Source organism: Peromyscus eremicus, chromosome 13 (genome assembly GCF_949786415.1).
Source record: "Peromyscus eremicus chromosome 13, PerEre_H2_v1, whole genome shotgun sequence".
NCBI lineage: Eukaryota > Metazoa > Chordata > Mammalia > Rodentia > Cricetidae > Peromyscus > Peromyscus eremicus.
Genome location: NC_081429.1, coordinates 36118997 through 36142665, shown reverse-complemented (window position 1 = coordinate 36142665; position 23669 = coordinate 36118997). Strand labels below are relative to the sequence as shown.

The window sequence follows — 23669 nt, the reverse complement described above, 5'->3', positions numbered from 1 at the left end:
GTGCTCTGGGGGGGCCAGGCTGAAAACAAGAGATTCCAAGGCACCCCCTCAGGACATCAGGTTTTGTTTTTTTGTTTTTGTTTTGCCTAGGAGAAGTTGACTTGACAGTTAAAGGAAGAATTCCTTCTCCCCCAAAGCCAGTTTCAGGTGATCAATAAACAGGGACTGATAATTCTCATGTTATGGGATTATTAGTTGCACAAAATGTGCTGGATCCATGAGATTGTATCTAGGAAGTTTCTGAATGCCAGAGAAGCCCTCTACCACTGAGCTATACCTCTAGCTCCAAATTTGACAACTTGAGATAAAGATGGCTGACCCTAATCACACCATGTATACGCAGTGCCCATGGAGGTCAGAAGATGGTTTTGGACCCCTTGGAACTGGACTTACAGATGGCTGTGGGTTGCCACGTAGGTGCCGGGAATTGAATCCGGGTCCTCTGGAAGAACAACCACTTAACCACCGAGCCTCTCTCCAGTCCTACAATTCATTTTAACTTGCTTGTAGTGGAAAGGGGTGCTTCATAAAAGACATTCCCCTTCCAAGTCCTAGTTATTCCGTCTAAAGAATTTTTTTTCTAATGTAGTCCAGCAGTTGATGTCAGCTGCCACTCCAGGAACCAGGGTAAAAGCTACAACGGCAACTTGGATGCTAGAAAACTTAACAGTCTTGTTTTTGTTACTCATTGAAGGTAAATAACCTAACCTCTGTGAATATATTTTCTTATTTTCAAACCTAGGAAAACTACTTTCTGTTTCGGGTGTCCTGAGCTGTAAACACATTAAAAAAAAAAAAAAAAAAAAAAAAAAGAACCGGGTTCAGGTGGTTCATAACCAGTGGCTAATTCTTGTTTTTGAGACAGGGTCTCACTATGTAGCCCTAGAAGCTCACAATGTACCCCAGGATGGCCTCGAACTCATTGAGCTCCAACTGCCTCTGCCTCCGAAGCGCTGAGATCAGACAAGGGGCTAATCTGAGAGTGTGCTAAACCTTAAGGAAAAATGGTTAAGTCTGGAGAGTGAGAACTCCGACAGCAAAGAGGATTCGAGAAGGGGGCATCCCGGCCGGCCTCAGCCCTTCCTGGCTGGTACTGAAGAACTTCGCAAGGAGGACAGGGCTGTTTAACTGGAAAACCAGTATTTGTTTTGGATGAGGTTTTTTTTCCTACTACTAAAAAAAAAAAAAATCCCATTTCTCCAAACTTTGGTTCCCCGCCCTGTCTGCAAACATGGAGTCAGATTTCCCCCTCCGCCGGAGGAGCCGCCCAGAGCCAGGCTGGAGCCGGGGGCCCCGCTCGGGGGTTCAGTCCTGTATCCTCAGGTCCGGGCGGACGCATCAGCCCGCCCAGGGCGTGGCTTCCGGTAACGGAGGCGGGCTTCCGGTAGTCCTTCTGCCTTCCGGGGCGGGACTTCCCGTCCTTAAGGAGTCTGGCAGCAAAGGTTGGAGTGCCGATTGCGTGAGTCTGTGGGCTCCCGAGGCCCTGTGCTCTTGGAGAGGGGCTCCGAGAGGACGTTCTCTTATAGCTGATCCTTGCCCTTTCCATTACGCGACGCCTCCATTTGCGCGAAAGCTCTGGGCTTTGGTCGCCACCGCCCACCTGAGGCTCTTCCGCTTCCCCTTTTACCAGGCTCCGCCCCCCGCGTCCCTGTGGCTATGACGACCGCGCCGCGGGACTCAGTAGTGTGGAGGCTCGCGGGGCTGTTGCGGGACTCGGGTGAGTGGACTTCCGGCTTATCTGATTTGCAGGTTGTGGGTGAGTTCCATACCTTCCAGAAACGCCGGAGTCACTGAGTCACTGCCGGCGGGGTCACGAGGTGTTAAGAGTCTTCTCATTACTTTCTTTTTCTGGGGTGTGTTCCTTGTGACGCCTTGCTTACAGTCCTGTCTTTGACGGTCTAAAGTTCAGCCACTTACCTCTGCAAAGGGAAGGGATCGTTACTGGACTAAACGCTTCGAGACAAGAACATAATCGCGTGTATAGAAAGCCACCAAGTATAGCATCTTAAACACCTAAAATGTGGAGTGAGACCCACATAGGTTAGTCCTAACCCTCTTTCAGACTTGGATAGGTTTTCAGAGCCTCAGTATTTTTCGCAGGTAGGTTATCATAGTGATTGTACTTAACGACATCAGCATTTTAGTTAGCTTATTTAGTGCAGTGTGTCATACATAATACATGTTCAAAAGAGATAGTGCTACTATAATTGCTTCCCTCGGGCATGGTGGGCATGGTGAAGCTCACAGTGTTGTTACATGGTTGGCATCAGTTGTAGAAACAGGCTTTGACTTGATATCAGAGATGTATTAGTTATCATCTGGATGATCACAGTCAAGGTCATTTTTTGAGGGCTGGGATATAGTTCAGTAGCAGAGCATGTGCTTAGCATGTACAAAACTTTGACTTCAACCCCTAGTATCACACACAAAAAGGAGAGATTCCTCTTGGAGCCTCAGTTTTCCTGTCTGTAAGGTGAGGTTAATAGTTCTTTGGGGGAAATAATGATGAGATTTAGGTGAGGCAGCAGAGTCATTTGGGCATGTGTTACCTCGTTAACATCAGTGCCCTCTATCGCTACACTCCCATGATGGGACTGAGAAGTCTCTTGATAACAATTTAATTTTCTGGCTTATATCAATAATTACTCCCATGCCGTGCCTTTTCTATGCTTCTGAGGGACTCCTTGAATCATGTCTCTGTCTATACTCAGTTCAGTGTCTCGTTCATAGAAAATCTTTATGCAAGATTGTAAGATCTATTATTCTGAAAAAATCTGACATGGCTCCTGGGCTAGGAATCATAGAGTGCATGAAAATTATTATGGGGCTGGAATACTTTCTGTGTCTTGATTGTGGTGGTGGTTGTCATCATATACACAAACAGCACAGAACTGAATATTACATCAGCACCAATGTTCTGGTTTTGATAATTGTACTATAATTATAGAAATATAAACATTGGGGAAAGCTGGAATTATAGATGTGTGACACTACATCTGACTTCTGCAATATTCTTTGTCTTCTTGGTTTGTATTCTCTCTCTCTCTCTCTCTCTCTCTCTCTCTCTCTCTCTCTCTCTCTTGTTTTGGAGACAAGGTCTCATTATGTAGCAATGGTCTGGAATTCACAGCTGCCCTTGCCTCCCAAGTTCTGGAATTATAGGTGTGTACCACCACGCCTGGTTTCAGAATATATTTTAAAACACTTCTTCATAGCTAGCTTGTAACTGTACTCTCCAGATGGAGTGATGAGTGGGAAAGTGCCCGAAAGATGTCCTCACAGGACTAATAGTCTCACTAGGTGGAGCAGCTTTATAGAAATATTCAGTGCTGCGATGGACAGTGGCGTGCATTTCAATGTTGTTTGAGAATTCCTATAAATGTGCATGTCATTCTTGAAACCAGGAAAAGAAAGAAAGATCAACATACAGTCAGCCTTTGTGTGAAAGTGGGTGATTTGATTGCAGTGTGGAAGCTCAGTGGCGTTGCATCTTTAAATACTTTTATTTTGGGGGGCACCCTTGTGTCAAGGCCAGAAGGCAGCCAGGGGTGTCATTCTTCAGGGGCTGTCTACCTTGTTTTTTGCGACAGGGTTTCTCACTGAGACCTGGGGCTTGCTGATTAAGGAGGCTGGCTAGGGGTCTTCCTATTCCTTGTGCCCTCAGGTGGATGGAGGGGATCAAAGTCAGATTTCCATGCTTTCTCAGCAAATGCTTTACTGACTGGGTCATCTCCCCAGCCCCCCGAGGTAGTACTGAGAAGGCTGTCTGGGTGAGGTTAATCTTCAGCTTGGCAGTAAAAGGGGATGTATCAAAATGAGAGAGCTGTGGATCAAGTGGGCTGTATTTCCAACACTGTAAGTAGCCTAGGCTCTTTTGAGTCCCTTGGAGTCTTGTAGTGAAGCAGTTTCTTGTGTCCTAGGTTGTTTTTTTGTTTTTGTCTGATTGGTTTTTTTTTTTTTTTTGGGGGGGGGGCGGGTTTCAAGACAGGCTTTTTCCGTGTAGTTTTGGTGCCTGTCCTGGAACTCACTCTGTAGACCAGGCTGGCCTCGAACTCACAAAGATCTACCTGCCTCTGCTTCCTGAGTGCTCAGATTAAAGGCGTGGGCCCCCACTGCCTGGGGTCTGATTGTTTTTAAGATGGGGAGCTATGGAAGACTTCTGAGCTGGGAAGGGGTAGAAAGCTTGATCTTGCAGTGGAATATCTTCAATACGGATGAGAGTGGGTATATTTCAGGGTCCCAGAAGGAAAGACCTTTCATTTTCTCCTCCTTCCTGTCTGCCCTTCTTTCTACAGGGGACGCAGTTCTCTCTGGCTGTAGCACACTGAGCCTGGTCACAGGCACACTGCAGCAACTGAACAGAGTGTTTGAACTGTACCTGGGGCCATGGGGCCCTGGCCAGACGGGCTTTGTGGCTCTTCCCTCCCATCCTGCCGACTCACCCATCATCCTCCAGCTTCAGTTCCTCTTCGACGTGCTGCAGAAAACGCTTTCACTCAAGGTCCTAAGAGGGGCAAGGGGACAGGATAGTCAGAGAGCCTTAGGGAATGATGGAGGCCGGGGATGAATAGAGTGTGAGAAGGCTGTGAAGCTGAGATCCAGATGATGTCAGTGATATGGGTGGTGGTGTTGAGAAAATGGTGCTGATGAAGGGAGACTGCCATGCCTCGGTAACCTGAGTGTTCCTTTTGCAGCTGGTACACATCCCTGGTGTTGGCCTTCCAGGGCCCATCAAGATTTTCCCCTTCAAGTCCCTTCGGCAGCTGGAGGTGAGGGAGTATTGGAGCATAGAGGTGGGCAGAACCTAGTGCAAAGCAGCCTCTTGGGTGTGAGGATGGAGAGGTGGCCTCTTTTGGTGGGAGGTCGGGTGTGAATGTGCCATGGCTCGTCGGTAATGTCTTTTCCATTAACACTTCCCTACACCATAGCTGCGCTTTGCTGTCTTTTCCCTCCTTCCCATCAGAAAAGGTGGAGACGAGGCCTTTGTCTTCTTTGAAGCTTTGCTTACCTCCTCCCCTTTCTTCTCTTGCACCAGCTTCGAGGAGTCCCCATCCAGAGCCTGCGTGGCCTCCGTAGCGTCTACTCACAGCTAGAGTCTCTGGTTTGTAGCAGGAGCATCCAGGCACTAGAGGTAAGGAGGGCGAAGGGTGGGCCTGGTGCCTTGTCCTGCGACATACAGAAGACCAAGCTTTGTGGTTTCCCGTTTTCTCCCTCCCTCTGTCCTTTGTGACCCCACAGCAGTCTACACCTGTCTGTATGTACAGTCATACCAAGCTGTATAAATAGTCTAGTGTCTGTCTCCCTGTGGTCCCCATAGTCTACTCCTTAGGGACAGTGACTTGAGCTTTTCTCAAAGCTGCATCTCCAGGTAGACCCTGGTATATATGAATGATGGACTGGATGATAGAGCATGCATGGGGAGGAGGTTGAGTCTCCAGGTAGACCCTGGTATATGTGAATGATGGACTGGATGATAGAGCATGCATGGGGAGGAGGTTGAGTCTCCAGGTAGACCCTGGTATATATGAATGATGGACTGGATGATAGAGCATGCTTGGGTAGGAGGTTGAGTCTCCAGGTAGACCCTGGTGTATATGAATGATGGACTGGATGATAGAGCATGCTTGGGGAGGAGGTTGAGAATGAAGTAGCAGATGTGCCTGTCTCCTACCCAGGAGCTCTTGTCGGCCTGCGGTGGCGACCTCTGCTCTGCCCTTCCCTGGCTCTCTTTGCTTTCTGCGGACTTCAGCTACAATGCACTCACCAACTTAGACAGCTCCCTGGTGAGTGCCCCTCCCCCAGGGAAAGGATGGTCCTTTGGGAGGCATTCCAGACAGGTATCCTTGGGTGAAGAACCTTTGTATGCCTCTTTTTCCTGTCCCTTCAGCGTCTCCTGTCAGCTCTTCGCTTCCTCAACCTGAGCCACAATCATATCGAGGACTGCAAAGGCTTCCTGATGGTGAGTGTGAGCTGACGGGCTTGGGCCTTGGATGGCTCTGCGCTCACTCACTCTCAGATTAGCTCCTACTCCACATTGCTCTCGGCCCTAGGTGGAGCCACATCCTGAGAGTCAGGACTGTGTGTGTGGGTCTCCCCTCTAGCATCCAAGGCCGTTGTGATCTCAGCTTGGGCTACCTGGATGACTTAGGGCAGATCATTAGCTTCTTGGTTTGTTCACTGCAAAGTGGAGCTCACAGGAGTTCTTGTAAAGAGTACCCTATGTTACTTAGCCTAGTGTGTGGCTCGGAAGTGGTAGATTTGATGACAATGACGAATCTTTTCCCTGTGTCCTCTCTGTCCTCCATTAAAAATAAATAAGGCTGCTGGGTGGTGGTGGCACGTGCCTTTAATCCCAGCACTTGGGAGGCAGAGACCGGCGGGTCTCTGAGTTTGAGGTGAGCCTGGTCTACAGAGTGAGTTCCCGGACAGTCAGGGATACACAGAGAAACCTGTTTCGAAAAACAATAATAATAATAGTAGTAATAATAGTAATAGTAATAATGCTGAGTACTTGTTAAAGTGGTAAGGACATACTTCAATGAGAAATAAACTCTCAAAATAGGGAAGAGGGTTCAAAGTGAACTGAATGGAGAATGAAGGGGTAGGGAAGGGCATGGGGTCATCTGCACACCCAAGAACTGGGGTTTTACAAGTTGGGAAGTGGCTGTGGGTCCACAGGAAGTGCATCCGGGTTGTCTCACTGACTGCACTGACTGGGCCTGTCTTCAGGTGGTGGCTGAAACAAACAGGATCTCTTTGGTTGCTCTGAGTGTGCCTCAGAGCCTTGTCCTCTCCTAGGTGGGAACTTGGTAGGTTGGAGTCCCCATCGGGGTGTAGCCTGGAACTGTTAGGAACGTGCTAGTGTTTGTTCGGGTCTTTCAGTGCGGGGTGGAGGAGATTGCTTGTGTTGTGTCTGCAGTTTCTGTAGGCCAAGGTAGATTTGAGAAGATGGCGCAGATGACCCTGCCTAGAGCTTCGTCAGGTTGAGACCCTTTGTCTCCTCACCCACTGCCAGGATTTATCCGAGCTGTACCATTTGGACATCTCCTATAACCACCTGCACTTGGTGCCCAGAGTCGGGCCTTCAGGGGCTGCCCTGGGGATTTTGATTCTGCGAGCCAATGAGCTTCGGAGCCTTCAGGGTAAGCAGAAAGTGTGTGTAGGGTGGGATCAGTCTGGAAGGGAATTGGATGGGTGTGGCTCAGGTTGGCTTATAGACCACCTACATCTAGAGCAGGAGTTCTCAACCTTCCCAACATGGTGACTCTTTAACACAGTTCCTCATGTTGCGGTGACCCCCAACCATAACATTATTTCATTGCTACTTTACAACTGTAATTTTGTAACTGTTATGAATCATAATGGAAATATCTGATATGTGACCTCCAAAGGGGTCAGGACCTACAGGTTGAGAACCGCTGGTCTAGAGCCTCCTGAGGACTTAGAGGTAGGACTTTGGTGCAAAGGTTTGTCCTTCTCCTACCTCTGTCCCCAGCATGCCTCCACAAGGCCTCTTCCTTCTCTCCTCTGTCCTAGGCCTGGAGCAGCTGAGGAACCTGCGGCACCTCGATGTGGCCTATAACCTTCTAGAAGGACACACGGAGCTGTCACCACTGTGGCTGCTGGCTGAGCTCCGTAAGGTGAGACCTGCGTGCCTTATGGGCCTGGGAGCCACTTTCAGGTCTGGGAGGATCTCTGGCTCACTCAGTCTCCTTTTCTGCCCTTCAGCTCTATCTGGAAGGTAACCCCTTGTGGTTCCACCCGGCACACCGTGCGGCCACTGCTCAGTACCTGTCACCTCGGGCCAGAGATGCTGCTCATGGCGTGAGTGGTTACCTGGTGTCTGTCTTTCTTCGACTCTACCCCCTTGCCATCCCTGAGTGAGAGGCAAAGACCTAGTCACCCTGTGGTGCTGTTGATACCTGGAGGAGTCGCTGGCCGGGCTCTGTCTCAGGCAATGCTGTCTGCTTTCTCTCACACAGTTCTTGCTGGATGGCGAGGCTTTGTCACTGGAGGATCTTCAGGTTAGTCTGGTGGGGGTGGGGTGAGGGAGGACTCACGGGATGGCACGGAGGGAGGGCAGTAGCCCGGGAGACAGGGTAGGAAAGGTTTTCCCGGTCAGTGGAAAGTAGAGTTAGTTCAGGCAGGCCGAGGTGCTCCCTTGGTTCCGACCTCCTTCCTCTTGTCACACGCCAGGCTTCAGAATCTTCAGGGCTTGGTTCCGTGGCTCAACCTCCGTCCGTGCCAGTGGGGAGTACCACTGAGACCTCAGGTGGCCCTGAGCTGAGTGATAGCCTCTCCTCGGGGGACGTTGTGGCCCAGGCCCCTCTTCGTAAGGTTAAGGTAAGTGGCGTCTCCTGCTGGTTTGTGCCTGGGCTTGGGTGGTCTCTTTACTGGCGTTGTGGGTACTTGGTAGGCTAGCAGCAGTACTTGAAAGGCCTTGTCCTTGTTAGTACTTGGCACTTTCTTATAGTTTAGGTAATGGCCATGGATGGCCAGGCTAAAGGCTCTGGCTTTCATTGAACCCCATTTGTCTGTCCAAACTAGAGCCGAGTCCGTGTGAGGCGGGCTAGCATCTCTGAACCCAGTGACACAGACCCGGACCTCCGAACGCTTGATCCCTCCCCAGCTGGTAAGTGGACCCTCCCTGCTCACTCCCTTCCCCTCCCTCCAACTCTCTCTAATCTGGATGTTGCCTTGTAGGTGTCATAGGAGAAACTTGATTTTGGGGTGGTATGGGTTATTGTGGAGGGCCCCTCAGCCCGCTATCTTTTTAGTTTAAGCCAAAGAGAAGGACCTGTGCCGGGTGGTGGTGGCGCACGCCTTTAATCCCAGCACTCGGGAGGCAGAGGCAGGCGGAACTCTGTGAGTTTGAGGCCAGCCTGGTCTCCAAAGCGAGTTCCAGGAAAGGCGCAAAGCTACACAGAGAAACCCTGTTTCGAAAAACCAAAAAAAAAAAGAGAGAAGGGCCTGCTTCCAGGCAGCATTCTCCTAAGGAACACAGATTTCAGAGGGTGCTAAAGACTGTAGAATAAAGAGATGTCATGGCCAGAACCATTTGGGAAATATATATACGGTGAAACAAAGTGGAGCAGGCTTTTTCCTCCAGGGCATCTCAGGGTCTTGGATGTGTGGCCATGTTTTGTGAACCTCCACAAGTTTTGTTTGGTGTGTGTGCTTCTGGATTGCTTATCATCACAGCGTTCCTTAGGGCACACCTGAGGACGTACTGTGGAGGGGTGGCCTGTTGAGGAATGGCCGTAGAAAGAGGCTGGGGTCACCTAGCGTCCGGGGAGGGCCTCAGCTCTACGTCCTTCTCCATCCCAGAATGGTTTGTGCAACAGCACCGGGAACTGGAGCTGCTGAACAGCTTCCGGGAGCGGTTTGGCTGTGACTGGCTGCAGTACAGGAGCCACCTGGAGACCGCAGGGAGCCCCCCTCTGGCCGCCACCAAGACTCCCGCCCTTAGCAGCCCTCTTGTGGATGCCCAGGGCCTGGAGACTGCATGCAGCCCTCCAGCCACAGGGGGAGCGGAAGACACTGAGGAATCACCACAGAAGGTGTCAGAGGAGGGCAGGGTGGAGCCAGAGCCCCTCGAAGAAGAGAGGGAAGAAAGAGATAAAGAAGAGGGGTCGAGAGAGGACCTGGAGGAGGAAGAGGAGCAGGAGCAGAAGGAAGTGGAAGGTGAGGGGCCCTGAGACCATTGGGGATATGGAGACAAGTGGTATTGAGATGTCAGAAGGACTGGAGAGGCCAGGCTGGGTAGAAGGCCTCCCATGGGAGAGCAGAAGATCTGGACCCTTTGTCACTCCGGTTCTCTCTTGGCCTCTCTGCAGCAGAGCTCTGTCGCCCCATGCTGGTGTGTCCCCTGCAGGGGCTGGAGGGTGTGCAGGGCAAGGAGTGCTTTCTCCGAGTCACTTCTGCCCACCTATCTGAGGTGGAGCTGCGAGCAGCTCGGACTCTGGAGCGGCTGGAGCTGCAGAGCCTGGTGGCAGCGGAGCTGGAGCCGGAGCCCGAGATGCCAAGAGAACAGGCGCCTGAGGTGTGTTGTGGGGTCCACGTCATCTTTGATAGTCTGTGGGCTCTTGTGTGCCAGGCACTGGGCTGGGTGTTTTCCACTTCTCTCTGAGTACTTGGAGCCAAGAAGTGCTCTGGGTGTGTGAAGGGCTGTTGTGTGTGGCTTGGGAGGGTGGGCTAAGGAATGGATAGGATGTAAGGGCTTGATGTCCCCTGTTTTCCTCCATGCTCTCTGAGCTCTGAACTGCTGAGTTGTCTTTGTTCCTGCACAGGGCTCAGGTCCACCCCCTGGAGCTCCGGTTCTTGTTCTGCACTTTGCCTACATTTGTCCTGATCGGCAGTTGCGTCGCTATGCAGTGCTGGAGCCAGAGGCCCACGAGGCCATCCAGGTGATGAGATCCGGAGGGTGGGGGGTGGGGGTGGGGAGCAGGTCCAGGCTGGAGGGTTGGGGTCTGCCGGGCAATTCCACCTGGAGTCCGCCTGCTCACAGCTGGCTGCCTTCTGACCCACCCCCTTGCAGGAGCTGCTTGCTGTGCTGGCCCCATTCACCAGTGTGAAGAAAGAGCAGCAGCCTGGGGGGGCCAGATTCCAGTGTCTGCGTTGCAGCTGTGAGTTCAAGCCAGAGGAGCCCAGGTTGGGACTGGAGAGTGAGGAAGGCTGGAAGCCTCTGTTTCAAAATCCAGGTACCAGCTGTGCCCTTGATCCCCCTACCCACATAGCAGGGAAGGTGTCTCTGAGAGGGCTGTGCAAAGGGAACCCCAGGGAAGAGGGCCTTAGGGGAGTGGGGGCAACTGCCCGCCTGCTGCGTTAAAGATCAGAAACGGTCCTGTCAGAGTCGGGAGTGCTGTCTTGTGAGTGTGCCTAGCCATACTCATTATTTTTTCATAACTTGACGGCTTTTGGTTGTTTGGGGGTAACATTTCAGGAGTGGCATGAAGCCTGATGAGCCCTCTGCCCAGTGCCAGGCTCCCGTGAGTCCTCAGTGCAGTGCCAGGCTCCTGTGAGCCCTCAGTGCAGTGCCAGGCTCCCGTGAGTTCTCAGTGCAGTGCCAGGCTCCCGTGAGTCCTCAGTGCAGTGCCAGGCTCCCGTGAGCCTTCTGCCCAGTGCCAGGCTCCTGTGAGTCCTCAGTGCAGTGCCAGGCTCCCGTGAGCCTTCTGCCCAGTGCCAGGCTCCCGTGAGTCCTCAGTGCAGTGCCAGGCTCCCGTGAGTCCTCAGTGCAGTGGCTGTTAAGTGAGCAGCTTTAGGGGTTGGCATAAGTTGTCCTTCCGTGACTGACCTGGAAAGCTGCTGGAGAGGATGCAGCACCTTGTGCTGCATCTCTTTATATTCTGATCTTGGGGATTGCTCCACTGTAGGCCAGTCAAACAGTAAGAGCTTTGAAGAAGGAGGAGGAACGCTAGATAACAGCTATGGGAATGCAGTTTTGATCAGGCATGCTTCTTGGCAGCAGACATAACAGGACTAAGTTATTTTTTCCCAGAAAAATGCTCCTGTGCCATTGCCTGTTGTGAGCCTGCCCTAGCAGGCTCAGCAGGCCGAGCTACAGATGTGCAGTGGAATATCACAGCCCTTTCTGGATCCTGGCTGTCCTCCATAGCTACTGTGGCTTCTGCAGCCCTCCTGTGGTGGAATCTCTCTTTTAAAGTTTTTGATGTTTTCAGACCATGTCTCATATAGCTAGGCCTATGTAGCTGAAGCTGGCCTTGAATTTGTGATAGTCCCCCTGCCTCAGTCTCTTAAATCCTGGAATTACATGTGTGTGCTCCCTTGCCCAGCTTTCTTGTGAGATTTAAATGTGACAATAAAGCACGGAGCATGGCCCCTGGCATAAAACAAAGCTCCTTCATATATGGTGGCTTCTGTTATTACCTCCAGCCATATAGGTGTGGACAGGGTGTGTAAGTTGTTTAATTTTTTTCTTTCTTATTTGCAAAATGGGTAGGGAAAGTTTTGGTGGGGCTGCCCCAGGATAATATTGATGTGGGGGCTAGCCCATGCCTAGAATGTTGTAGTCACTCAGCATCTCTCTCCTCATTGTTCACCCACATCCTTCACTCTTTACCTGCATCCACTCACCCATCCTGCCAACTCTTGAGGCAGACATGATTTTCATTCTCATCTTATAGATAGTAGTAGTCAGGCTGAGATCGCAGATGACTGGTCCACGATTATCCATCTATTAGTTAATGAATCTGGGATTTAGACTCAACTGGCATGAGGGACCCCTTTGTCTTCCCCAATCTGTTGTTTTTGTCTTTGTTGTTATCATTATAATTATTGTATGTGTGTGTGTGCATGTTGTATGTATGTGTTCATATAGCTGTGTGCACAAGTATGTGTGTGCATGTGGAGGTCAGAGATTGACCTTGGGAGTCTTCCTCAGTCATGCTCTACCTTATTTCTTGGGATAGTCAATCTCTCGCTGAACCTGGAGCTCATCAATTTGACTAGACTGCCTGCCAAGTGAGCTCCAGGGATTGGCCTGTCTCTCCCCCGAGTACACGGCACCACAGTGCTTTTACCTGGGGACTGGGGATCTGAACTCAGATCCTCGTGCCTGCATGGAGGTACTGTGTTTGAATCATCTTCCTAGCTCCTGATTTTGGTTTTTCAGGTGTTGCTAGTGAAGGACTGCAGTGCTTGATTAACCCAAGGCTGTGGGAGGGGGCCAGAGCAGGACCTGGAAACTAGAAGGTGGGATGTATTTTTAGGAGGCTGTTGGCCATGGGCTAGCTTAGCCCTTACCGGGATGGTGGTGGGGCGGTCGACATGGTGGGGTGTGCCCTTGGGAGGCTCACAGGGTCTCTGTTCCTCCCTGCAGAATCTCCTGTTGTATGTCCAAACTGTGGGAGTGACCATGTGGTTCTCTTGGCCATGTCTGGGGAAATCCCCGATAAAGAGCAGACCCAGGGAGACAAACGACCAGCTCCCTCTGGGTTCCCTGACCCTGTCTGTGACCTTGCTAACCACAGCGGCCATCCCAGCGGGTCTGATGGCACCCCACCTCAGACATCCATAGCCCATGGCTGTAGCAGCTGGAGCCTCAGCCCAAGTGAGTATGGTGAAACAAGGTGGAGGTGTGTTTGGGGGAGGGATGGGCATGGGGGAAGGTAAGTTGGAGCTGTGGCCTCAGAGCCAGGCTGACGGCCTGTTGATTGCTCGTAGCTCCTGAACGCGCTGGTCTTCGCTCTGTGGACCACCGACTCAGGCTCTTCCTGGATGTCGAGGTGTTCAGTGACTCTGAGGAGGAGTTCCAATTCTGTATCAAGGTCTGTGCCACCCCCTGACCCATGGCCACGGGCGTCGAATCGAGGGCTTGGGTTTAGGGTGCAGCAGATACTTGCTGTTAGACTCCGGGAATGTTCCTTCATACTTGAGGCTCAGTTGTCCCCATCCAGGTAGGGATAAAGCTCCTTGACGCAGAGCGGAGGCTGAGAGCTGACGTTTGTCGCTCAGCACAGCACCTGGCACTTGGTAATGGGTCCTCTTGTCAGTACAGATATATGCTCTCACTCCCTCGTGTCCATCTGCAGTCTTGTTGCAGTCTCAGAGAGTCAGGATTAGGCAGTGTGAGGCTGCTGCAGTCAGGGAAAGGTCCTGGAGGGGCATCTAATCCAGTCTGAGCGGATCCATGCTCTGGGGGAGGCCCAAGAGAAAGTGGCTCGTGGGAAAGTCAGGCCAGCCAGTGACTAGGGTTAGAGGCAGGTGTCCTCCGGGAAGTCTAGGAGGCAGGGGTAAGCTATTCAGGAGCAACCCGCTGTGTCTGCCAGGGAGTTTGGGTAGGATCCAGGGACTACCCAGAGGATTTGAAGCAGGGGATTGATGGTCAAGTTTGTTACTTCAGATAGTCTCGGCTGAGTGTGGGGAATAGGTTGGAAACATCTCGAGGACACTGGGCGGCCTGTTGAGATCCCGGGCTGGTGGGAGGGCAGACAACGGGGTCAAAAATAGAGTGATGAGAGGCTGTCGATCACAATAGTAACAGTGGGCGGGATACAGCTCGGCTTTCGGTCTGGCACCTGTCTCCTTGCTTGTGTTTCCTGGTTTCTCATCAGTTTTCCCTTCCCCTTAGGTGCCAGTGGTGTTAGCAGGCCACACAGGGGAGTTTCTGTGCCTTGTGGTTGTGTCTGACCACAGGCTTTACCTGTTGAAGGTGACAGGGGCCATTTGGTGAGTTACCAGGTGTGTGGCTGGGGCGGCATCAACCCCTGCCAATCCCACCCTGCCCTCCTCTTAATCTTGGTCCTCCTGCTCTCTCCACAGCGGGCCTCCTGCTAGCTGGCTCCAGCCCACCCTGGCCATTCCTCTGCAGGAGCTGAGTGGCATGGAGCTTGGCCTCGCAGGCCAGAGCCTTCGGCTAGAGTGGGCAGCTGGGACAGGCAGCTGTGTATTGCTGCCCCGAGATGCCAGGCATTGCCGTGCCTTCCTTGAGGAGCTCACTGGTGAGGGAGAGGCTGGGAGGGATGGACTTGGAGGGCAAGCTTTCAGGGCCTGTTCCTTAGTTGGATGCTCACCGGTCGACTGAGGTCATGGAACTCGCTGCTCCCTCAGCCCCCACAGTAGACGTTTCCGAGGTCCCACATTACAGAGACTAGCCAGAGTCAGGAGGTTGAGATAGAGGACTGCAGAGCCTCTGAGGGTTTCTGTCTCTGGCTGGCCCCATCCAGGTGTCTTGCAGTCTTTGCCTCGCACCCAGAGGAACTGCGTCAGTGCCACAGAGGAGGAGGTGACCCCGCAGCACCGGCTCTGGTGAGTCAGCAGGAGGTTAGGGGTCGGTGGGATCCACGCCTTCTCTTGGCAGACTCCAGACACAGCCCCATGCTCATGCCCACGCCTACCCACCTACTCATGCCCACGTCTACCCACCTACTCCCATTCCCTGAAGCCTGTCCTACCCTGGCTGAGCCTCTTCCTGTGTCTGTTGTGGTCTCCACAGGCCATTGCTGGGACAAGATACTTCCGCAGAGGCTCCCCAGTTTTTCTACCTTCGGGCCTTCCTGGCTGAAGGTAAGGTCAACGCTGCAGATGCTTCCCTGGTTTCTGTACCCCAATTGTCCCTGTCTTGTCCCCTGTTGCCTTTATAGTGCCCGTGGAGTGATTCCAGTGTCTGGAATTTGGGCTCCTCGCCTTTGCAGGCATACCCCTTCTCCATGTGGGGTCAGGAGGTCCTAGAGCTTCGCTGTCCAGAGACCTTAGCTTGGCATCCAGCCTTCCTGAAGTGGTAGATTGGCTGGCTGTGTACCACTCCTCCTGTCAAGAGGCTGTGGGCCCTAGATTGGGTTGACTGGTGTGGTGGCTCCCTCAGCACAGGCCTTCAGGGCTTTGGATGGTCGGGGGTCCCTGGAGTTCGTGGAAGCATAGTGCTGATGTGTGGCCTCCTCTTTACTGTGCTCCTACCTCTTCTCCAGGGCAGCGCTGGGACACGAGTCCAGGGGATCCAGGCCTGTCATAGCCTTTCACTCTAGCCGTCATCTTGCCTCTCTCTCTCTGCAGGCTCCTCTACCTGCCCTGTGTCCCTGTTGCTGACACTGTCCACACTATACCTATTAGATGAAGACCTTGCATGGTCCCAGGCGGAATCCCCCCTTCCAGTGGTGTCTGGGGAAGCCTCTGAGCAGGCCCCTCCTCTGGAGCCAGGCCCTTCGATGCAGGTCAGGGAGCAGCAGCCGCTCAGCAGTCTGAGCTCTGTGCAGCTGTATCGCACAAGCCCTTTGGACTTGCGGCTGATCTTCTATGACGAGGTAGGTACGCGCGCGTGTGTGTATGTGTGTGTGTGTGTGTGTGTACAGTGTGGAAATACGTCTAGGAAGAATGGGTATCAGTTCTGGATGGTGCTGAGAGAGGGGCAGGCATACAATGGGTGCAGAGTCCAGATGTGAAGACCTGGGTTTGGGTAAGTCTCATGTGTAGGAAGCTGCAGTCAGCAGTGAGAATGTCCTGGCCTGGGAGCCCTGGACTGAAATACCTAGCTGGTGTGAGTTGGTGTGATCAGCCTGCCCACTGTATGCCAACTGTTTGACCTTCACAACTCCAGCATGAGGAGGAGGCGCCATTATTGTCCCTGCAGTAGATGATGTAACTAAGACTCGTAGACGTGACAAACGGGCACAGGTCACAAGGGTTAGAGGCAGGAACTGAACCTCCACAGTTCTTGGAATTGACTCGAGAGCGTGGAAGATTAGAGGTGGGCCTATGAACAGCAGCCCTCCAGAGGCTGTAGTCAGTGCTGACTAGACCGTCTTCAAGGCTTAGAGTCAGCCCTTTAGTGCAGAGTCACGAAGACTGAGGGAGGGGAAGAAAGGAAGAGCCGTTAAAAGCCAAGGAAGGTGGCGAGTCCTCTCCAGGACTTCCCCAGGCCTCTTGCCTTGTCTTCTCCTGTGTCTCCCCTTGCCAACTGCTTGATCTACCAGGTGTCTCGACTGGAGAGTTTCTGGGCACTCCGTGTTGTGTGTGGAGAGCAGCTGACAGCCCTCTTGGCCTGGATCCGGGAGCCCTGGGAAGAGTTGTTCTCCATTGGGCTCCGGACTGTGACCCAGGAGGCTCTGGACCTTGACCGATGAGACGTCTACAGTGAGCTGGGACTGACGTAGGAGGTGCACTGCAGAAGCCCCTTCTCCTGATCTCTGGGTCTGTCTTCTTGCCTGTCTGCAGACCTCTCCAGTGGTCGGCCACTGGGTCGTGAGGCCCCAGATGACCCACAGCTTAAGAATAAGGACAAGAGAAATGATCTGGCCCTCGGGTGGTCTGCCTAGTAGAGCAGGCTCAGTGGTCAGTGAAAACATTTCTCCAGCACTTTCTCTCAGGTATCAGTAAAGTTGTTTCCAGGCCAGGTGTCATGGGTGGTGCATAGAAATGTCTCCTGTAACCTGCCACCCCCTAGTCTCTTCCTGGAAGCGACCTTGTTTGCACTATGAAACCTGTCTCCAGTCCTGCTCTGGCAAAGTAGGACTGCAGACCCGGATGTGCCCAGTCCTCAAGCAGGTTGTGACCCGTCATATGGCCTTGCATGGGATCACTGCCAGTTACAGAGTGGGGCCTCTTAAGACTTTTGTTGTTCTTTTTGAGACAAAGTCTCGCTGTGTAACCTTGGCTGGCCTGGAACTTGCTTTGTAGCCCAGGCTGGCCTGGACTCAGAATCTGCCTGCCTCTGCCTTCCAAGTGCTGGGATTAATGGTGTGAGCCGCCAGTTGTGGGAAAATTGTGAACTTCCCTGCTCCCCAGAGTTTACATTTTAAATAAAGACCTGCCATAAGAAGACTGCTGACTCTCTAACTCACCTACTCACCTACAGAGCCACGCACTGCACCTGTACAGAAATGTCAGCGCGTGGACATGCCTGTGTACACATTCCCCTAGAGACAAGTCACCGACAGAGCCACGCACTGCACCTGTACAGAAATGTCAGCGCGTGGACATGCCTGTGTACACATTCCCCTAGATCTAAGTCACCAACAGAGCCACACACTGCACCTGTTCAGAAATGTCAATGCGTGGACATGCCTGTGTACACATTCCCCTAGATCCAAGTCACCGACAGAGCCACACACTGCACCTGTCAGAAATGTCAATGCGTGGACATGCCTGTGTACACATTCCCCTAAAAAGGAGTAGTTAGTTCAGCCACTCAACCAAGAGACTGATTCTTAGGGATAATTTCTCCCAGGCAGTGCCCTGTCTGATCTGGTGGGAGGGTGAGGGGGAATGCTGAGTCTTGGGACTGGCCAGTGAGAGGTGCTTCTGGAATAGCTGTCCTCTGGTAACACCTGCAGAGGACCAGACAGGCCTGCTCTGTCTGACCAGAGCCGCACAAAGTCATCTCACCTACTTCGGATTTGCTCAGAGCTGCCCTGAATTCTTAATTGAAGTAAATTAAAACTTCCCAAAAATATTAGTCTACTTTTTCAGTGGTGCGCATGGCACTTTTCCATCCATGACTTTGTGCTGTCTGGAAGCAGGAACCTGAGGAAGGCCTGCCCAGCCTCCGGCCCAAAGCTGTATTTTTGCATAGGTCTCTAAGCAAGTGTGTTTCCAGAAACAGGGGTCACAGTGCAGAGGGGACAGAAGAATCTCCAAGTATTTAGGCTGATGTGCAAAGAAGTGTGAGCCTGGGAGGTCAGAGAAACCTCTTCCGATTCTTTGTGCTTCTGGTTTCTGGGAACATCTTTAACAATGATGGCAGCCTTGGGAAAAAGGTGCTCTTGCTTTTGTGACTCAGAAGACAGATTATCAGACCTGAAGCCATTACTATTTAGCTTTGTGCCTCCCCAGGAAGCCGTGTCTCCTCCCCAGAGCCTCTATGCCCTGAGTAGGGGTGATTACTTCGCTGCAGACTGTAGGCACAGGTGCCCTGGGCTGTCCCCAGAGATCAATTGGTCCATTCAGTCTGCTCTCCCCACCCCCACCCCTGCCTGGCCAGCAGTGCTTATCGATTGGCTGGCCTCAGTCTGGCCTTAGGCTGCCATGAAGAACACTCAGCAGAGGCCTGGTGGCTCCTGAAAAGCAGTGGACAAGATTCTGAAACAACCACACCACTGTGCTGCATGCATCTTCTAGAAAACGAGTACAGAGGGGGAGAATGGCCTACTATCTCTTTCTTTTTTTTATTTATATTTTTTTTATTTTTGCGACAAGGTTTCTCTGTGTAGCCCTGGCTGTCTTGGAACTTGCATTGTAGACCAGGCTAGCCTCAAACTCAGAGATCCACCTGCATCTGCCTCCCTAGTGCTGAGATTAAAGGTGTGTGCTACCACGGCCCGGCAAGTGTTCAACTTTTTAAAAAAGAAAATTTAAGTCCTTCAAATTATTATAGACCCAAAAGTTATATTTAAATTTTATTTGAGGCCTTACGGGGTTAATGGACAAGCTGAGTGGTATAAATGTTTCGTAGGACTGGCCAAGGGAAGCTGGCCGGCTAAAGAACCATCTCTGTAGGAGGGGGTCTTAGCTTGGCAGGACTGCTCTCGTGGCTTAGCTGCAGCTGGAACTTGAGTCACAGTTCTGTGTGTGATGCTTTACCTACCTGAGCGCATGCGGTATTCACACCCATCTACAAGGGTCAGTGTGGTATGGTTGTGGTGTAGAAAAGACACAGGATTTAGGACTATACCTTAGTTGTATGATTCACTGCTTAGCTGTGGGCGCATAACTTCCCCTTGCCTGTTCATCTGCAGTGTAGAACTGAGACTAACCAATAGCCTACCGACTTCACAGAGACATAGAGTGGACTTGGAAGTACTGTACAAACTGTAGTGCATTAAATAAATGCTGGCTGTAAAACCTACCTGCTGCTTGTCACCCAAGTGTAGCAGACTTTTTCTTTTGGGCCCCCAACCAGCTCCCAAATCATGACACAGAGACTTCTTATTAGTTATGAATGCTCGGCCTAGCTTAGGCTCGTTTCTTGCTAGCTCTTATAACGTAACCTGTTTCTTTTCATCTGCGTTTTGCCCTGGGGCTTTTTCCCTTTCTTTCTGTATGTCCTACTCTGTGTCTGCTGGCTGGCAACTGCCTGGCTGGCCCCAGGCTTCTTCCTCTCTTTCTCCCTCATTCTCTCTTCTCTTCCTCTTCTCTCGTTCTTTGAGCCTAGATTTTTCCTTCTACTTAATCTTTCTGCCCGCCAGCCCCGCCTTTCCCTCTTCTGCCTAGCTATTGGCTGTTCAGTTTTTTATTAGACCAATCAGGGTGCCTTAGGCAGGCAAGGTAAAACAGCAACAAATCTTTAACATCATTAAACAAATGCAACAACATGTCTTTACATCGTTAACAAAGTCAGCAGACACAAATGTAACACAGTTAAAGTAATATTCTGCAGCATAAACAAATATAACACATCTTTGCCCAGTTAAAATAATACTCCACAAACCCCAGGAGCCTAGGAATGTTCTTTATGATTGGAAGAGTAGATGCTTGAATCTTACTGCCCGTGTGTTTACGAGTGGACATTTCCCCAGCGTGCCTTGGAGGAAACTCAGACACTTGTGGAGAGAGCATGAGTCAGGGCATGGTTTGTTTGTTTTTTTCTTGGCTTGTCCTTTTGTCATTTGATCGTTTTGGACTTGCTAACTTCTCTGGCCTCCACAAAAAACATTCTCTAGTTTATTAGTTACTATAATTACTGGTGCACTCGCTCTCAACTCCACAGATATTTACTGAACACTTCAGAGGTGCCTGGGTCTGTGCGGGGGAGGGATGCAGGAAGAAATCAGATATGCTTCTCTCTCAGCGCCTGGTTATGCAACTCTAGCTGGTCATGAACTTGAGAGGCGCCTCCTGTCTCAGCCTTCTGAGTACTGGGATGATAGGCCTGAGCCAACAGGAATCACACAATGACTGTGTTTAAGGACCTGCTTTGTGCTGGTCTGTGCACTCATTATTCTTTTGATATTATTCTGACTGCCCTGGGGAAGATCAACATTTTACAGGTCAGGAAAAAGAGATAGGTTACTAAAGTGGTCTCGCTTGGACCCTCTACCTACAGACAGGATCTGTGCTGTCTTCCTTAAACCGTATTTCCTCTTAGGCCTTATGAAATGCCCATCCTGCTCAGGCTCCAATCTTTTCATGTTCCCTGGTGGCATATCCTTCAGGTCATTGCTTAATTGTCACCTTACAGAGGGTGGCCCTAGTCCTGCGACTTGAATCTCCTGTGTTATTGGGCTTTTCCTTCATGGTACTTGCTGTGGATGCTTCATAATAAAAAGCAGTGTTTGATTGTTGACTGTAGCCAAATGTATACACAACACGTGGCATTGAGCATAGGGAGACTGTGTGGTCTGAACTTGGCTCCTGTCCTATGGGTTTGGCAGGGCTCCCTGACTTGACTCTTTTCCCTTCATGCCTTGGGGAGCCTCCTTTTGATTCGCTGGCTGGAGAGGGCAAAGGTCTCCTCTCAGCTTCCCCAGCTTCTGGCCAAGATCTCTTTCTCTTTTGCTAGCCCACCTCTTTCTCTTCCTTTATAAACACCCTGCCAGGCGGCGGTGGTGCACACCTTTAATCCCAGCACTCGGGAGGCAGAGGCAGATGGATCTCTGTGAGTTCGAGGCCAGCCTGGTCTACAGAGCAAGATCCAGAACAGGCACCAAAACTACACATAGAAACCCTGTCTCAAAAAACAAAAACAAACAAACAAAAACATAGCTGCACCCTTTGTAAACACCCTTGGCTGTGGCGCTGGGGGAACCCAAGGGTGGAAAGGCTGGTGGCTTGTCTCTGCCTTCTCTGCCATCTGTTTCCTCAAAACACAACCCAAGCAGGATGACCGAGGAGCAGGACAGCACAGGATTCATCTCTCAGAATGCCATCCTAACATAAACATGTCAGGAAGGCTGGTCTGGAAGGTGAGTTCTGCTGGGAAAGATGACCCTCAGGGACACAGTGGTAGTGTCCAGACATTGGATTCCTGTCAAAGCTGAGGCCAGGTACATGTGGATTATGAGATAAACCACTGCAGAGTAACAAAACTAGTAACTAAGGGTGACAGTTACTGAACACCCGTTCTGTGCCAAGTGTTAAATGTTGAAATGGTATTAAATTACAACATCTCTAACTTCAGAGCCTGAACTCTTACTCAATGCCAGCTTACCTGTAAGATCATGAACCCACTCCGTAGCCACTGGGCCTGAGTGCTACACTCTGGGGAGCAGGGAGATAATTCTGGTAAGAGTCTAAGTGACAATCTGGGCTCAATGAAACCATACTCACTGTATAGATTTAGAAGTAGCAATGCAAAGAATTGGTTTATTTAGGTTGGGATACAATTCAATGGTAGAGTGCTGTGGGAGTCCAGCGCCCACCTTTAGAAGGGTTCTTAGGTGGAGGAGAGAGGGATAAGAAAACATCAGATAGAAACATAGACCTAGATGACGAGGAGAAAGACAGAGGCACAGTATAGCTTCAGGAGGGCCTGGGTCAATACCCAACAGCCCCTTCGTTTATTCAAAAGGGCTTTTTATAACAATGTCAAGGGGAGAGGCAAAAGACCTCTCCCTTGCAAGATCAAAGCACACTGTACTGCCAAGCTTCAGAACAAAAGGTACACTGTACCTTCAAAACACCTGGTAACTACACCCATGGTCAAATCATCCCAGTATGCAGCCCTGCTGGGTAAAGCAAGCTCAGATTCTCCGACCCTGAGTAAGTTCTCACCAGGAGGCCTCTGTGTGTGTGTTTACAGAGTACTATTCTTGCATGTGTGAGGCTCTGGGTTCAAACCCCTAGGAAATTAAAAAAAAAAAAAAAAAAAAAAAAAAAAGAGGTTGCTTTATTGGCCAAAGAGTGTCAGGATCTACCTGATAGGAGGTCAAAGCCATCTGTGTCTCCCTGCCTTTATGGGGTTTATATGGTTTGAAAATTTATTGTGGCCCTAAATATACAGTTCTTGTATGTTAACACAAGCTAATGTGCATTTATTTCATGCATGTAAACACTATCCTTTCACATGCTTATCTGAGGCCTCTGAAGACTTGCATGTCTTAGGTTCACAGCAGCACTGGACTGGCTAATGTTTCCTGAGCTCCACTTCGTGCCAAGTCACTGACAAACTCACTTTTTTCCTCTCAACAACCTCATTGTCACGGCTAGAGAAATGCAGTGCCAGGAACAGTGATAAATAACTTGCTCAAGCAGTTTCCAGTGGCCAAGCTGGTTCATGATTTCAGGCCCTATAGCCTCCAGGGATCTCATTCTTAACTTCTCACCTCTGTAGCCTTTAATAGCAAAGATAGTCTCGAAAAATACACCTGGGGAGTGAGTGATGTATTTCAGTTTTGCACATGGCTTGGAAGTTTTAGCAGTTGCATAAAGGCATTGAGACAAGGTGTGGGGAGTGGTGGCATACTGTGATATTTAGGGGTAAATGTTAGATACAGAGCCAAAGCTCTGGGGCTCCTTTGGCTATGTTGCCTATGGGTCTTGAATCTTGAGCAAGCTGTTTATACTTCATGAGCCTTTTTATTTTATTTTACCTATCAAGTTGAGGGTTGCTGTGAGGGACTATAAGAATATCACAATGCCTTATAAGTTGGAAAGTACCACTTAAATTCCAGAGCAAAGAGTTATCTTGGCTGTTATCTTTAAGAGTAAAGGCTATGGCCGGGCGGTGGTGGCGCACGCCTTTAATCCCAGCACTCGGGAGGCAGAGCCAGGCAGATCTCTGTGAGTTCGAGGCCAGCCTGGGCTACCAAGTGAGTTCCAGGAAAGGCGCAAAGCTACACAGAGAAACCCTGTCTCGAAAAACCAAAAAAAAAAAAAAAGAAAAAGTAAAGGCTATGGTTGCTGACACTCTCTGAGCTTCACCATACTACCCAAGGTCAGGTGACAAGAAGAAAGATGCCGGAAAGTTGGCCAAGAAAGACAACGGTCCAGTAAGCAAGTCTGAAGGTCAAGCCAAAAAGAAGAGGTCCAAAGGTGAAGTTCACAACAAGCTCAGTATCCTAGCCCTGTTTGATAAAGCTATGTTTGAGAAACTATAAGGAAGTTCCCATCTATAAGCTTATCACTCCAGCAGTAGTCTCCAAGAGATGGAGATTTGTGGTTCTCTGGCCAGGGCAGCCCTCCTGGAGCTACTTAGTAAAGGATGTGTCAAGCTCAGAGTCCAAGTAATTTACACCAGATACACTAAGGGTGGAGATGCCCCAGCTGCTGAAGATGCATGA

General features: G+C 50.8%; 1 protein-coding gene and 1 pseudogene across 1 annotated transcript; both read left to right on the top strand.

Moving 5' to 3' along the window:
- The first annotated feature begins 1415 nt into the window (after positions 1–1415).
- On the top strand, positions 1416–17274 carry Stk11ip (serine/threonine kinase 11 interacting protein). Its single transcript, XM_059278346.1, has 24 exons — positions 1416–1717; positions 4296–4501; positions 4695–4769; positions 5036–5131; positions 5676–5783; positions 5888–5959; positions 7016–7142; positions 7537–7640; positions 7729–7824; positions 7983–8024; positions 8197–8343; positions 8548–8632; positions 9328–9684; positions 9837–10042; positions 10290–10406; positions 10538–10700; positions 12839–13069; positions 13183–13286; positions 14090–14187; positions 14281–14459; positions 14685–14766; positions 14954–15024; positions 15511–15758; positions 16428–17274. Exons 1-24 carry the CDS (start codon positions 1657–1659, stop codon positions 16575–16577), a joined length of 3225 nt encoding a protein of 1074 aa, XP_059134329.1. The 5' UTR covers positions 1416–1656; the 3' UTR covers positions 16578–17274.
- A 5749-nt stretch (positions 17275–23023) lies between these two features.
- LOC131923671 (small ribosomal subunit protein eS25-like) lies at positions 23024–23669 on the top strand (annotated as a pseudogene).